The sequence below is a fragment of the Daldinia loculata genome (genome assembly GCF_022478755.1).
Source record: "Daldinia loculata strain CBS 113971 unplaced genomic scaffold F4817scaffold_20, whole genome shotgun sequence".
NCBI lineage: Eukaryota > Fungi > Ascomycota > Sordariomycetes > Xylariales > Hypoxylaceae > Daldinia > Daldinia loculata.
In genome coordinates this window covers 156,618-172,489 of record NW_026054874.1, presented here as the reverse complement: position 1 = coordinate 172,489, position 15,872 = coordinate 156,618, and the positions used below count along the sequence as shown (strand labels likewise).

At 47.1% G+C, this 15,872-nt stretch overlaps 6 protein-coding genes across 6 annotated transcripts; 3 read left to right on the top strand and 3 right to left on the bottom strand.

Annotated features, from left to right (window-relative positions):
- Positions 1-2,704: 2,704 nt before the first annotated feature.
- F4817DRAFT_315219 (uncharacterized protein) lies at positions 2,705-4,342 on the top strand (the record flags this gene model as incomplete). Its single annotated transcript, XM_049300509.1, has 3 exons — positions 2,705-2,717; positions 3,288-3,697; positions 3,881-4,342. 3 exons carry the CDS (start codon positions 2,705-2,707, stop codon positions 4,340-4,342), a joined length of 885 nt encoding a protein of 294 aa, XP_049159710.1.
- A 1,995-nt stretch (positions 4,343-6,337) lies between these two features.
- F4817DRAFT_335509 (actin-related protein, ARP5 class) lies at positions 6,338-9,440 on the bottom strand. The gene is made up of 4 exons (XM_049303026.1): positions 8,849-9,440; positions 8,468-8,788; positions 6,749-8,417; positions 6,338-6,693 (listed from the first exon to the last, which is right to left on the bottom strand). Exons 1-4 carry the CDS (start codon positions 9,027-9,029, stop codon positions 6,690-6,692), a joined length of 2,175 nt encoding a protein of 724 aa, XP_049159709.1. The 5' UTR covers positions 9,030-9,440; the 3' UTR covers positions 6,338-6,689.
- Positions 9,441-9,476: 36 nt separating this feature from the next.
- On the bottom strand, positions 9,477-10,287 carry F4817DRAFT_335508 (DASH complex, subunit Dad4). The gene is made up of 4 exons (XM_049303025.1): positions 10,198-10,287; positions 10,083-10,139; positions 9,885-10,014; positions 9,477-9,822 (listed from the first exon to the last, which is right to left on the bottom strand). The coding sequence occupies exons 1-4, from the start codon at positions 10,198-10,200 to the stop codon at positions 9,794-9,796; spliced, it is 219 nt and encodes a 72-aa protein (XP_049159708.1). The 5' UTR covers positions 10,201-10,287; the 3' UTR covers positions 9,477-9,793.
- A 118-nt stretch (positions 10,288-10,405) lies between these two features.
- On the top strand, positions 10,406-11,317 carry F4817DRAFT_88410 (uncharacterized protein). The gene has a single exon (XM_049308011.1). It carries the CDS (start codon positions 10,591-10,593, stop codon positions 11,191-11,193), a length of 603 nt encoding a protein of 200 aa, XP_049159707.1. The 5' UTR covers positions 10,406-10,590; the 3' UTR covers positions 11,194-11,317.
- Positions 11,318-12,338: 1,021 nt separating this feature from the next.
- On the top strand, positions 12,339-13,184 carry F4817DRAFT_315215 (Got1-domain-containing protein; the record flags this gene model as incomplete). Its single annotated transcript, XM_049300508.1, has 5 exons — positions 12,339-12,369; positions 12,463-12,489; positions 12,635-12,683; positions 12,773-12,788; positions 12,882-13,184. 5 exons carry the CDS (start codon positions 12,339-12,341, stop codon positions 13,182-13,184), a joined length of 426 nt encoding a protein of 141 aa, XP_049159706.1.
- Positions 13,185-13,319: 135 nt separating this feature from the next.
- On the bottom strand, positions 13,320-14,533 carry F4817DRAFT_88302 (profilin). The gene is made up of 5 exons (XM_049308010.1): positions 14,451-14,533; positions 14,355-14,370; positions 14,192-14,276; positions 13,940-14,086; positions 13,320-13,860 (listed from the first exon to the last, which is right to left on the bottom strand). The coding sequence occupies exons 1-5, from the start codon at positions 14,461-14,463 to the stop codon at positions 13,726-13,728; spliced, it is 396 nt and encodes a 131-aa protein (XP_049159705.1). The 5' UTR covers positions 14,464-14,533; the 3' UTR covers positions 13,320-13,725.
- Between the last annotated feature and the right edge of the window lie 1,339 nt (positions 14,534-15,872).

Here is a 15,872-nt window from a genome sequence, read left to right as displayed (position 1 = left end):
CAAGGTTCTTTTTGTCATACTGTGACACCTTACGTAATGTAATAAATAGTACGAACACGCAAAAGGATTGAAGATGCGAAGCTTTATTTTCTTCATCAGACCTGCAGGCGGGAACAAGGTGTGGTTCTCTAAAAACCATACCATACTATCGCCCCCGGGGCGTGTGTCTAATAATTGGAGAACCATATAGCCGAAGGAGTTCTAAAACCCGATGCTGAGCCTACAAAGAGGTATGCAATGGAAGTCAAGAAAGAGAAGGCGTGAAAAAAGTCCGATCTTTATTACTAGTCTCTTCGTCACCCAGCCCAACCACATACTATATAATACCTTACTTATTAATGTTATTATACCTGAGTATCGTAAGATGTGTAGAATGTCCCTATATACCAGCACACGACTTAATAAGTGCTTACATCTCGTATGAGCAACATGAGGACCTTCTTAAGTACTTTCAAACACGCGTTAATAAAAGCTATTGCGGATGTATACACATTCGTACTAAGCAAAGTACCTATGTAATGTACGGGCGTAAATGTGGGTTGGGAGGAGTTGCCTAGAAGGGAAGGGGGCAGTCATAAGATGTAGTGCTGTACGACGGCAGATGAAAGGAAGAGGAAGCGGGTACACAAAACTAACGAATACAATACATACAAGTGCAGTTATAATAACGATTGGCTTTAGCTAAAGGAACCACCTCGGCCGATGATGCGGATTCCGATTTTTAAATTCTACATTAGGTAAACTAAAGTTTTAATGTGAGGAAGTACATAATCATCGATACATGAAAATACGTATAAATAAGGCATAATAACATGTATATTATGTACGTAAGTATGTGTAACCGCTACTTGAGGTTAGGCGTATTATGTACTTAACTTGACGTAGTGCCCTTAGGCAATTCTTTCTAGCTGGGATCGCTATTATCCTGTTTTGGGTATCAATTTGCAACTTCCTCGTTCGTTCGTTATGGTTATTGTTATTGTTATTGTTTTTATTATTAGTCAGGTTACACAAATGACAAACTAACATTGATTACAAAGAGGGAACATCGACCATTCAGGTGCCTCCATTCCATCGTATTCCATCGTAGGTACCCTCCAACACGCACCAAATTCTCCCGCCGGCAGTTCGCTATGCCTTGTCTACCTGTTACACGCAAGCATTCTGAGATAATTGGGTTTTTCATTCTCGATGCTCATATTCTTCTTTTTCGTGCTACGGATATACTCGGTCGACTATTAAGTCTACCATCCCCACAGCCCTACAATTCTAATTTCCATTCGTCCACTTGGGGTTGCGCTTGGCTGCGGTGGTAGCCACCATTAGGTACCTACCTAAAGTACACTACCTTATGTACACACTAGTCTTGGTAGTTACGTACCGGTTGCACATTTAGGGCGAACACAAGCTGCACAAGCTGCAAAGTGCTGACAAACCAACCTCACCTTAAACAAGTCTATGATCAACCCTCGTCAGGTCTTATCCCCCCCTTCGGACATTTCGGCCGTCCACATACTGTAGGCAATTGAACCGCCAACAGGCAGCTTAATAACTTTTAATACCCCACCTATATTGCCTGTTTACCTACCTATTTCTCTTTGTTGGCGGCGTATCCATTTTTTAACTTCTGGACACTGTGCGTGGTACTCATTCAGTTATCCAAGCATCTTCGCACAAGCCACGGTCCCGAAGCAAAAAGCTAACTACTTTGCGCCTTGTTCCTAAATTTTCCTCGAGGTATTTGTTTTTGCATATTTCTCTTACCATTAGTACACTACGCGTTCGTCATCCGGGACAAGATTTACCTATGCCTAAAAACCCAACCACGCCGTTACCTAATCTATTTTAACGGCGCTGAATAATCCATTACGATAGAACCAGAATCAGTCACGTGGAAGCGCGGGTATCATTGGGTCCCTAACTCCGTTGAGGTCACCTTGAATTCTGCCGACGCCAGATTGGACAGGCTATACGATTAGGAAACCCGGGGGCTCTCTCGCATTGGCCTAGGTATTGTCCTCGTTACTCATCCGAATCTCGCCTGGAATACTCTTTCGAAATATCGAAGTTTTCTTGTTGATTGACATTAACTGCTACCTTGAGTAATCAAGTCACGGTTAGCCACTCCGTCAGGCGCATCCAATCTATCAATCTATCAATCTACCAATCTACGAAACATTGACCCTACCGCGGATCACAAGGTTCCAAGGTTCCAAGGTACTGCTGCAGGATTGCAGTATTGATATACGCAACAACTCAACGACAACAGCACTACCTACCTTACGTATTCATCCTGTATGTGTTGAGGAGTACTATATACTAGTACGCTACGGCTGCCGCAACTGTATAGTCGTTTGCCAAATCAGCAACTAAACAACGGCTTCGCGCGCTATTTTCACTCCAGCCACATCGTTCCTTTAACTTTGGTGTGCGATAAAAAAGAAACATCTCCTGGGGACAAGACATAGTATCTATCCCGGTGTCCAAATTGACTTTCCACCCCTGCAACGACAAACGCCGTCCTTACTCCGAGCGGAGCCCGTCGCGCGCTCCTCTCTTTAATAGTGCGTTTTGAACGGAAACGGTTCCGTCTCTGGGCATAGACCAGTGTGTTTCCGCGTATTTCGTTATTACAGATACGGTCGCACCAAGTTCGTCACGACACAAGTATCGCGTTAGCTTGATGCTGACTCAGATACTCAAAATGCAGAATCACGGTAAGTAGCTGCTCCTTCTTTAGCTCTTAGCTCTTAGCTCTTTTTTGCCCGGTGCTGCACTAGAAGCATTTCCAACCATCATCGAAAAGAAAAAAAAAATTAATAAACCCCCCACCCCCCCGTACTTCTATGTTCACCCCACCCACCGTGACGCCGCATTACTGCACAGTTACACGCCCCCCCTCGACCACCCCCCAGCTATGCCCTGACCGTCTAAGTCGCTTGAGGTCACCTTTTACTGCGAACATGTAATCAGACATACCTCATATGCTGGCGCCAGGAGTTTTCTGCTACTGTTGCTACTACTTTTGACGGCTTCGGGGTCGCGTTGCAAGGCCAATTTGGGATCCATCCACTTGCTTTTCCGGTCCCCATATCCCTTCATTACGAAATACCCGCCTACATCCTGGACAAACTTTCCTACATACATATTCGGTCTGTAGTCCGCCTCACTTGCTCCGTGGCTCTACCTCTGATACCTTTTATGTCTCTTTCCCCCATTTTTGAATATATACCCCAGACCTCTACCGGTATTTGCATACTGACATAATTTCTTTGCTTTTTTTATAGAGGAATCTGAAGTGCGCGCAAAGATCGATCCGGGAGCGAGTTATTTGAACCACTCACCACCTACGTCGGCGCCGTCTTCATTAACTGCTGTCGCTGCAACTCACCCTGCTCTTAAGCCTATACGCCCTTCACCTCAATCGCATGGATACGGCGCTTCCAGTTTAGAGACGCAGTCGCACATTCACCCTCAACTTAGAACGTCTTCTGCAGGTGTTCCGGCATCTGATATGATGCAGAGAGGAGTCTCGCCTCCGTCCGACGAAGGCGCACCTATTTCTGCGTCTCCCGTGGCCAACATGGCTGCTCAAGGCCTCCTAGGGCATGACCCTGATGATTCAGTGACGGACGGGCGAAAGGCGAAGCGGGAATTATCGCAATCGAAAAGAGCCGCCCAGAACAGAGCTGCTCAGGTGAGTGGGGCGCTTCTCTTTTTTTGTCATGGTCTGCGAGCTGGAGCTACCGTAATCAAAACGGTTTAGAGATCCGAGTATCTCGCATCTTCGGTGTAGATCGCTCGTGTGTACTAGCTTGGCTGCTCCACCATATCAGGACTCATCCGTGCGTCCAATTACGTAACTAACCTGTTTCTCTAGCGCGCTTTTAGACAAAGAAAGGAGCATTACATCAAGAAGCTCGAGCAGCAAGTGCGCGATTACGGAGAGATGGAGCACAGCTTCAAAGCGATCCAAAACGATAATTATGCTCTTCGCGAGTACGTCATTCAACTACAGTCTCGCCTCTTAGATTTGCAGGTCGAACTACCCCAGCCACCACCCAACGTAAATATTGGCCCCCCTGCTACGGCCTCCACTAGTGCTCGCGGTGCGCACGCGACCACGGCTCCTGAGCCCGGTCCTAATAATACCAATGCTGGAACTCTGGCGGACGTTGCGGCAGCAGTAGCCGGGTTAAGAGCTAGGGAGCCTTCGGCGGATGGTCTGTATACGAAACCCGCTTATAAGTCGGAGTCTACCGAGGACTCGCAAACAGCGGAGGAAATCCGCAGACAGCTCCAACAAGAGGGAGGACCGGCCCCCTCATCCCTGCGGGCCTAGTCATCTCAGGAGAGAGGTCTGGATACCGATCCCGAAGGAAGCCGACATACAGGAGACTTCCATCAGCAGTATATTTATCCCGAACCAAGAAATTCCCAAGGAAATATGGATATTTCCGAATCCGATGAGAAAGGGAGCGAGCACGTATTTTATGGGGATCAAAACGCGCCACCGTGGGAGGATGGTGGGTGGTTGGGAACTACGGAGCTAAGGGAGGCAAAATAAGAGGTTGCGATCCCCAACCTCGTTTCTTATTTGTCATATCGTGGCGTTATGGACTCGCATGGTTTCGAAGAATTGGTCGGATCAGGCGTTCGAGAGCATCATACCTTGGTTTGCGATAGCCATACTTGCGACGGTTGTCCGCAGTTGATGGTTTGTGATGGCTATAGATGGTTATCATCGAATCCCTGGCTTAGCTTAGCTTAGGGATACAAGAGGCGAGACGATAGGAAGTCTCGGTCTGAAGGTGGAGTTCGAAGCATCGAACGTGTCCAGCTGCAAGAGAAAGGTCCGCCCTGTTGGAGCAGAAGACCGGCGCTACAGCATAAGGTCGAGACCTAAGAGATATGGGCGTTAATTACAGAGCATTTGCAGGCGAGGCCTCTCAGTCAAGTCAAATCACTGCGAATCCGACGAATAGTCTCATCCCCCCGATTAATGAGACATGTTCGCTTAGAGAGCTATGATGCAAGCTAACCATGCTACTTACCGATGAAATAATAATATTGCCTTCTACTGGTCATTTTGACAGATCTTATCTCATCTCGTGGTGTCTTTGATAGGAATATATTCCCCCCTTTCCACTCTTCCTCAACTTAAGCTCTTCTTTTTCTTTTGCGCCTCTCGTGTAACCCCTACCCCAACCCCAACCGCAAACGCAGACGTAGACGCAGACGTAAACGCCTATCTAGGTATCTACTACCTAGCCTAAGTAGCACGAACCAAACTCTGCATGCAGACGGATGGAACTACCTAATCCTGACCGCTTCGCAAACACAACCACGCTACATATTAGTTATTGATGTGTCGTATTAAGCCTCACTACCTCCGTTCCGAAGCGAGCTACGAACTATAGTACTTTACCTGGGTTAGGTAGGTAGGTAGGTACCTACCTAACTTTAGCTCTGCGAATTGGAATGGAGAATGGAGGGGCACGCGAGATGAAGAACTATACATAGTAGTATAATCGATCGCATAGTACTCCCCGGCGCGGGGCGCTGGTTGCATGTTTTTTTTCTTCTCATTTTTCTTTGGCGTTGCGCCCATGTACCGTACTTATGATTTATGCTTAGCATTTTATTACCCTATCCTATCGTACCCCGTCCTGCCCTGTCCTGTCCTGTCCATCGTCGTCGTCGTCATCCATCCGCGGACGTGCTTGCTAACGTAGTATCTATCTGTTGTAGCTGTTTGCTCTGTATAGGTGGGAACCTTAGTGAGGTAGGGAGAATAAGTAAGGTAAGATTAGGTAGGTTAGGCACCTAAGGTATCCCATCCTTGTCCGTTCGCATGGTACAAAGCGTAAGTGCAAGCCCGAAGGAAGAGGGCATATGGTAGGTAATATGGCATAGGTAGGTAGGTAGGTAGCTAATGCTGCGAAGTGCCAAGACCGCAAGTGATTACGGGATCTGCCCATCATCAATCCTCATCCTCTCCGTCTTCCCGGTCCTAGTTGTGACACCTAACTACCTAGGTAGGAATAACTAACCAACCTAGTATCATCGCCTGCTATTGAGTCCGATAATATTATACATACATACATGCCTCTCACTTCATCCAAGTACTTACGTATCTCCTGTGACATTGTAGAAAAGGAGGCAAAGTAGATAAAATGAGTAAGCATTTCGTTACCGCCGTGATATAGCCACGTGCCGCGTTGTGTTGCACGCTCCGAAAACTAATAGGGGAATGGAGGGTTACCTTGGGCGCGTCTAGGTCGATTGCAGTAAAGAGCGCCGTGCTTGTGTAACGACGGCTAAGCTCTCAAGAGTAAGAGTTGCCCATATCGTGCTCCTATAAATTTGTGACAAAGCGGAAACGGGTTAGCGTATGGTATTATATCAGCTGAACGGGATAATTGTATACACATCTTCGTAGGGATGATCGCTGATGGGATGGGATGGGGTGGTGTTGGTTATTTAGATCCACACTCGTGGCTAAGAGCTGTCTGCTGATCGTATTCCCGACTTGTGCTATCGACGTAGAACAGGTAAAGCACTTCTGACGACATAGCATAGATCATTGCTTTACTTCATACAGCATTGTGTAAAGTATACATATGACAGCTGTCATAGTACAAGGAGTAAAAGTCGTGACAAGAAAAGAGGATAATCAAAACATACCTTTATGTAATCATGCCCCTTCTCCTCATACTCTGCCTTGGTCACTAAAGACGATTTCCAGCTGGGTGTTCCGACCCATTGAGCGGCACCCTTCCAAGCGTCAAGTATTGCGTCGCCGGCGCGACGAATCTTAAGCGGCGAGTTTATGGGGAGCAACGGGGTTAAGCCCTGGCGGAGACGGTCGTCAAAGCCCTCGAAGAGCGTGTTACCACCAGTTAAGAAGATGTCATTTAGGAAGTCATTGCGATTTAGACCTGGTATACCCCCGAGTCGTTGTGTAAGTATATCGCCCGCGATCTCGACAAGCCCCGCCTGGTCGACCCCAGCGATGGAGGGCTGGAAGACAACCTCCGGTACTCGTATACGCTCGACGTTGAGATGTATCTGGTGGATTTCTGCCTGGGAGGAAGGATTGAAAGGTCGCGGTCCGCGCATAAACGCGTGCAGAAGACTTTTGTTCCAATCGTTCTGCGCTTCCCACGTGTGTTCATGTGTGAATCCCTCATCGTAGCGAAGCAGGTCTTCTTCGAGCGTCTTAAGAGTTCCTTCAAGATCCTCTTCACCCTCTTCGTCATCACTACCGCCTTCGCCCACCTGAATTTGCCTGTACACGCCCCAGTCGTCATCGTTCGCGCCGAAGTTATCGTCGTCGTTACCGCGTCGGCGCTTCCCTCGAGGATTGTCTGAAGCTAGATTTGCAATTGACTTCATACGGATTTGAGAAGCTAAGGATTTGCGGTTTCCCAGGTCAGCCTTTAGGCGATCCCGCTCCTTCATCTTCTGCAACGTAAGATTTCGGGCCACGCGTTTCTCTTCTAGCCATCCCTCTAGATCGTTCTCGCGGCGTTCTCTGTCTGCCCGCTCTTCCTCTACAACGCGCGCCTTTTCGGCTTCCTTCTCGGCTTTAGCACGCGCTCGTGCTTCGTGATTAGATTTCAGAAGTCGCTGGTGTCGTTTCGCCTTTAGACCAGCTTCGTCAAGCTGGTCATCGGGTACTTCGAGAAGGCTGAAGTCAGGTGCTTCCTGCTCTTCCTCAGGATCGCCACCCACATCCTTCGTCCGGGCGCGCTTGACCGACTTGTCTAATTCCTTGATAGTGCGTTCAAGTTGTTGCTCATCTTTCATATCTTCTGCATCAAGAAGGCGTTTTGTATCCTTCTTATTTGAATCATTAATCTTCTCCTGTAGCTTCTTGTAATATTCTAGTTCCTGCTCCTTTTGCATTAGTTTCTCTAGGCGCATTTTAGCTGCTTGTTCCTGCAACCGTCGCCCGCTCTCTTTCTTTCGCTCAGCTATCCGAGCGAGCTCTTCCTCACTCTTCTGGACTATCACCTCTTCTGTAAACGGGTACTGGATCACAATATCCCGGTCTTCTAATCCTGTCCAATCTAGGTACGACCGTAGTTCGTCGTCATATGATTTAGATATATAACAGTGATCCCTTATCATATGCTCAGTCTGTGATGCGTTGAGCTTCCCTGGGAATGACGGGTATTTAAGACGAATGAGTTTGAGTAAGTATTCCGCGGCGTGCCATCCTCCCCAATTGAGTCGTATAGCCTGAGCTAGCATGGCTTTCGAGTCGAAAACGGGAATGACATGCGTAGAGCTATAAGAGGAAGAGACAACCAATCCCGTCTGTCCCTTATTGTAGCGATAGGAAAAGAGAGAGTCGATGCCCGTGGCTAGTGAAGGGGCCTGGTAACATTCAAATATGATTTCGTTCATAGCTATGCTATGTTAGTCGGTTACAAACTAGAACAAATTTGGGGGTACACACATTTTCGCGAATAGGGCAAATTTGCTACTGCCTCAGTCATGACAATGGGTAGGTCGACAGCTCCGTCGGCGTTGTTCATGCCCAGCTTTAGAAAGGTCCAGTCGAGTACGTGTTCTTCTACATCCCAGTTGCTGACGATGCCAGTTCCAGCTTCAAAAGCGTTTCTGATATGCCCTCGAGCGGTCGTGTCGGAGTAACAATCGTAGCCAGCGAACGAATAGGTCTTGCCCAGCTTTCTATCTCTATACTTGGCCATGATAGGTGGGATACTGAATCTCGGCTTCGACTCGAACGACCACCCAGCTCTGACGGCGGATGAGCCTATAACGACAAGTCCATATTAGCAGATTGATAGTATAAAGGATATTTTTGAAGGCGCACCATTGTCGATGACGATGGCTACGCTGCCAGGAGGTTTTCCTAAAGCCTCCTCGCGACCATCTGGTTGGGGAGAAGTAGGCTTCTCGAACTTGGTTTCCTTTACATTGTAAATTCGAGCCGGGGGATAAGTCTTTTCCTGTCGCACAGGAAGCGCCGGAAGGTTGATCGCTGACGGCGCCATGTTATTGGAGTACGCAGCTTTGGTATTTATAGAGAGCCAGCGTATCGCATGTTAAAGTTATTGTGGATGATCGCGTATCGAAGATAGTCTTTTGGATTGGGGGGTTTTGCCTATAGGATTAGAATGATGAATATAGTTCAATTAATTGGAGGAATTTGGAAGATGTGCGTTTTATCTAATTTGCGGTACGAAAAGGTGAATGAATTGTAAAATTGTTGTATGTACCTAGATTCTCTTGTCCGAAGGTACGAGGCTGACAAGTAAAGATACCGCCAAACAGCTGCCCTTGCTTCGATCGGAGGTTCGTACCTTAGGTACCGTGCAGCTAAAGCTCAGCTACTCCTCGGTAGTCCATTCGATAAGATGCTCGATAAGAATTGGTGGGGCTCACTAATACATAAGGCTGTTGTAACTCTTACGTATGAATATCGCGTCTTCACGAATACTCGCGTTTTTATTTGCGTAGGGGAATTTACCCAGGTTACGGATGTCTTCACCATTGTTCTTTAGGAGTGCTTTTTATTGTGCGGGCTTCGTAGAGTAATATGCTATGAGGGCTTTTATTATTAAGAGTTCCAGGCTCTATAGTCAGTTTATGAGTATAGCATTGAGTCTCCCTATAAGTAGATAGAAAGCTTCCTAATACAGATATCTTGCTTGAGTTCATAGTAGTATATCCATATAACCCGCTAAAAACATTCCTCTACTATCTGCTAGATAGCTTTGCTCTCATTATCCTCATAGCTACTCGAAGAGAGGCTATCTCATGAAGGTTCTTTCAGATTGTCCGTAGCTACACCATAGTTTAGAATTTAGAATCAGCTTCAACATGCAATTAGTTGGGATATAACTTACCTTCCAGATGAAAGAGCACGTTGGACTGGTAGTTCTTAAACATTTGAGCGACGAGCTCAATGTTCATGTTCTGGATGTTGATCTCCTGAAGGCTCTTGTTCATGACGACGATGGACTCGTTGAGTTTCTCCTATAGGCGTTGTATAAGTCGTTTGGGCTTGTCAATCAGGGGCGGTGCTCCTGGGCCATGCCACTTACAACGTTGGTGATGATACGTGATAGCAGAAGGTTCTGCTGATGCTCGTGAGGGCTCTCCTATATTTTTCTATTAGAATCTTTCGTGATTTATCTGGCTGGGCAATAAGCATAATACCATTTTATTCAACCTTGGGTTTTGGCTTGCATCAAAGTGAAAGTTGGATAGTGTTGAATGAATTGTTTGTTTGTTAGTGAAGTGTAAATGGGATGGATACGAAGTACATACCTAAGTGACGACGGTGCGATGGGACTGCACTAAAATTAGGTACCTATGTACTATGTAACCCAGGCGCCTCAAAGTCCGTTTTAAGAAGCAGCCTTGGGGTTGGTAGGTACGACCATCATCTTCAAGAACTTAATCCACAAAACCAGGACTCAGCAAGCAACAACATCGAATCTTAAAAACGTCACCGGAGTTATCGAACGACCCATCGTATTCCATCCTTCGCACCTCTTATTCGCGACACCTCCTTATCAAACACCTATCTGCACGAACATCAAACCAACAATGGCCGCTCCCACAGAAGCCCAGATTGCCCATCAAGAGCTGATCGACAAGCTTGATATCCATTCCATCCATAAGAGCTTCCGCAACCCTCACTGGCGACCAAACCAGCGACGCAACAAGAACATCAAGACCATCATAGGTGATGCCTCGCGCAAGGAAGCCTCTGTGATCGTCACGCCCCAAGACAACAGCGGCACCGTCACTCCCGCACAGGGAGATGGTGACGGCCTTTCTACCAGCGGTTCTTCGACGCCCGCTCAGCAGGCGGCTGGTGGCAACAACTCGAACCTGCAACCGAACCTCGCTCAAGCTTCGCGGAGTTTATCGAAACTTGTACTAGAGAAGAGCCTACGACCTAATGGCGCTGGTGGTGCACCCGTCTCGGCCGCGCCGAGCGCGACTTACACAAACATTGAATCAGCCCCTTCGCTCGCGCACACGAAACGATACTGCGATATCACCGGTCTTCCTGCCCCTTACCTCGACCCAAAGAGCCGATTACGGTATCACAGCAAGGAGGTGTTCGGCTTCATTCGCACTCTGCCTCAGAGCGCAGCGGAGCAGTATCTAGAAGCAAGAGGCGCACATACAATTCTGAAATGAAAGGGAATAGTCAATATGAGAGGTGTACGAGACATTCTACTAAACAGTGCAGCAATGGTGTCACTTTGGCTTTTCTATATCTATTCTGGCCATTGATGCATCCGAACGGCCGGCTTCTTACATGAGGTTCAATAAGAGGGGCCTTTAAGGCATAGAAAGATTTACTTTACGACAGAGGTCACCAAGTAAGAGGTGGTAATTACAATATAGAAATGTCCGGCCAACAAAGTCAAGCCTATCCTATGCATCAGTCACCTCTCGGCGACGGATGGCAGGTTACGCTCCGGCTTAATCGTGATCGGGAAAATGAGATTTTGTTCTCCGCCTGTGACTGACGGGTACCGAGATCGAATGGAGGAGAATCAATCTCAGTGACCATAGCTTGTGAGCTAAAGACGCCGCGGCAGGATATCATATTTACCTAGGATACCGTAGTGATGATCTATTCAGCAAGGACTTTTCAGATGCTAATCTGCCAGTGCTTAATTGACAAAAGGCATATTTGCGATCAGCTTGATTTCTTACCATTTGTTCTTACCATGAATACGCTTATTGAACTCTGCTTATACAGCTTTGAATGACTGAATAATTACACCTACAACGAGCCGGGATGTGGCAAGCTAACAAGGTGTGGTAAATGTGCTAGAATTGTATTCATTATTCATGCCGAATTGACGGTATGCTGGAGTATTATCATAGCTACCCCGGGGAGAATTGGTAGAAATATGTAACTTTTGTAAAAGACAGAAGAGAACCAAAATTCTCTTATCGATTTTAAATTAGGATACTCCCATTGACAGCTGCTAGTCAACTGCCAGATACATTCTACGGCTGCTATGCCAGGGGTCCTGTTTCAATTCCGCGATTCGTGTCCCGTCCGCCGTCCCTAGATGCATCCAATGTACATAGCTTTACCTAAACTAAATAAATTATTCCCTTACGAAGTAGAAAACTCACGATACGATATTAAAGGGTCCGAAACTTCGGTATACCAATTACACCTACGTTCCCTCAATCGAACTCGAACAAGTCCGCTGCTAGGTAAAGAGCTTGAAGCTTACGGAGCTCCCTTTCTCCATTTATACCTACCTACCTACCTACCTACATATATACGTCACGCCTTTAGGTAGACGGCCGACTCCAAGATGCCCACCATGTGGTTATCAGACGCCCAAAGTAAGACCGGACCTAGAAGCCCTTAAGTGTTATGTTGAATACAATATATATACCTATTTGACTACATGCACTAACCATTGAGGCTGCGCACAGAAATCGGGGTCGCCTTCTGCTCTGGCGGTACGTGGTAATCTAGCTTGCTCTTGCTCTTGCTCTTGCTCTTGCGCCCGCGTGTCTGTATGCCTTCCAAGGTACCTACGTTTACATGCGCGAGTGTATGGCTATGTTTTCTTCAGCAGCTAATGTGGTCTATGTGTTCCTACAGGTGGCTTCTTCCTGATTGGAGGTGTCATGTTGTTCTTTGATCGAGCCATGTAAGTGTCCACGTGCCGGCCTTGCGCATATATAGATATCCTTCTTCGTACGATCTACATATCAAGTATACTAATACGCGAATACACAGGCTTGCGATGGGCAATGTACGCCTCTTTTTTCCTTAACCATAGCTTTTACTCCCCCTTCCGAGCCCCGTACTCGAGTACCCAACTACCGGTCGCCTCTAACGATTCTAGATCCTCTTCCTAATCGGCTTAACGATTATTATCGGTCCACAGAAGACACTGCTCTTCTTCGCGCGGAAGCAGAAGGCCAAGGGCACCGCGGCCTTTTTCTTAGGATTAACGTTAATCCTCATGCGATGGGCGCTAATTGGGTTCTGCGTTGAATTATACGGCATCGTGGTACTATTCGGAGACTTCCTCGGTACGATCGCGAGTTTTGCACGAAACGCCCCAATTGTCGGTCCTTATATTGGCCTTGTCATCGACCGTATCCCGGGCTTTGGAGGCCTACGGAATGCCGAGTTGCCCGTTTGAAAGGGGCAAGCCCCTTTTTACTTACCCCTAATTACGGACCGGATAATACACTTACCTCCTTATTTCACGCCACCGGGGGTAGTCTAATTACGATTTTAAGCGCCATGACATTTTCGGATCACATGAAAAGGCGTTAAGACGGAAATGGGAGGTTCTGTATGATATTGTGTATATGACAGTATAGAGGATTTGGGGGAGTGCCAAACTAGGTTCGGGGATACCCAGAAGCAGATTAGAAGATATAATAAGCCTGCAAGGTTGTGAAAAAAATAATTTGCCACGAGCAGAAAGCGTTGTATAACCTTTCTACATGTGAAAAGAAAAAGGCCATTGTCATTCGTGCCTATGCAGAATCTAGGGGGGAACGGCCCGGGGGGTGATTGTCTCGAAGCGACGAAACAGCCTGAGCCGCCCATCGAGTATGTCATCAACAGAAAATTTGCTAAGCTCTCTCTCGCTCTGCAGTCCCAAAGCATGCTCCCAGTCGGTCTGGGGCATCCACTCTCACACGACATCTACCACTCCTCGATCCACGCCCGCTCTAGTATCCGGCCTTGATGAGATAGTCGGCCAACGCCTCGACAGTCTGGGTCGAGTTGCCAGCTATGTGGGCCTCGCCGTAGTGGCCAACTATAATAGCCTGCTTTGTCTTGACAATGACGATACCCGTTCGGCCCTATGCGGTTTTATAATTTAGTCAACAACTTCTGGATCGCCCATAAGACGGGGGGAGAAATTATTTCCTGTTAACGCACCTGTCGTCCGTAGACACTCCGATCCTCAATCCGGAAGGCAACGTATCGCTCGCCCGCAACGTAGATACCATCTGCTTGGGCCTTCTCGACGGCACCAGCACTTTGGGTTACGATGTTGGCGATGGTCTTCATTTCCTCAGGCTTAATCTATGATTGCAAGACTTATATTAGCCAAGCTCCTCTCTTATCTATGAACAATCTAGTTTGCGACTAGGCGAGGAGGGATGAAAAAGACAGGGGTAATAAAAATACCGTAAATCCGCTCGAAGTGGCCCAAACGCTGTCACCCGCAACACTAATGATAGCAGCCTTGTCGATATGGCCGCTGCCGACCAGGCTATCGTTACGAAGGAGTGGTTAGTACATGATCGCGTGTAGCTACGACGCTGCCGGGATCGCGGGTGATGATAATTACCTGGAGTCAACATAGGCTATGACGAAGAATCAGCCCTGTCCCCTAACAAAGGTGGGGTTGAAAGGTAGGGAACGGAAGGAGGGGGGATTTGTTTACCTTGCCACGACATGGTTGCTAGACTTTTGTTATTTGTCTGTCTGGGTGTGCAGATGGGCTGGAAAAGCAAAAGGAGTAGGAGGAAGAGAGAAAGGATGAATTATGGCGAAGTTGGCGTGTTTAGGTAGGGAAGATTCAGTCCAAGTCTAAAGCTTCAGATGTCAAAGGGGAAAAAAGAATAGGGATGCGCGGTCTGATGAATGAGGGGCTGTTTTTTTTTCGGGGTTGGATTATCCTACCATTTGATTGCTGCTGCCCGCCAACCCACTGCCAGCCCATTGCCCATTGCCCAGGTGTCAACCCACCCTTGCTTGTATTTGCGCTGGGGCGGTGCGCTAACTGGCTCACTGGTTAACTGGCTGAGTGGCAGGTCTTTTTCAGGTCCCATTCCTCCCCGCCCCTTTGGCCTAATAAAATTCCACCTAACAATTCGCAATTTGTCAAGCCACACGCAACATCGATAACAGCTCATCTTTGAAGCTCAACGCTCTCTAGCTTGCCAGCTGATAAAGATAACCCAGAACCCCGCCATCGTACGTCGGTCCCAATTGGAAAGAGAACCGAGGTCCTCGATAAGGTACATACTTAGCAAAAGTGTAATTCCTACCGTGACATTATACATTACAAACTCGATTCTTTTCATGATCGCGTATTACACGAAACAAAAACATTTATGCAAGATAAATAGCGCATGTTCATGTAATCGAGATCTTGTCAAACCATCTATCTATATGAGACGGCTCATCGTCTCACCGTCAGTCTGACTATTGCCATCTTTCCATGGATCCCCAATCATGAAATCGCCTCTACATTACATACAATATAATATACACCGACATGTTCATCTCGACAAAGTTTTGTCGGCCGAGTGGAAAATATTGTCTCCAGTCCAAAAAAGGCGCGATTTCTAATATCCTCTTCGAACCCACTATCCCTCCTATATATTGGTTCTAAACGCCAGCGGTGTATCCCCTGCCAGTTAGTTTGGCGCATGAAGACGATCCGACACCCTCTGTTAGACCCATTCCCTCAACATGTTATTCACCGCCTTCGTTACCCATTTGGTACCCGCGGCCGTAAACTTTGTGTCTTTTAATAGAAGACGGTAGGAATAGCGTCATTGTTATGTTATATATCTTATATCACAGGAAATCTCCCCTCTTTTGTGTAATATGTACGTATCGTCAAATCAAGGTAAGTTCAGGAGGATGACTACACTAAGGGACTCCTTGTAGCCGTAGCATATGATATACCCAACTAAGTATACTTTCTCCATCTGGCTCGAAACATTTACCGTAGCTACCCCATTAATACCTCATCATAACACAATGTCTTATAAGATAATTATACAACGAGTTGGCTTTGAGGTTATAGGCTATAAATTAGTAGACTTCGTTGATCTGCTTCAATCTTATCCCTAGG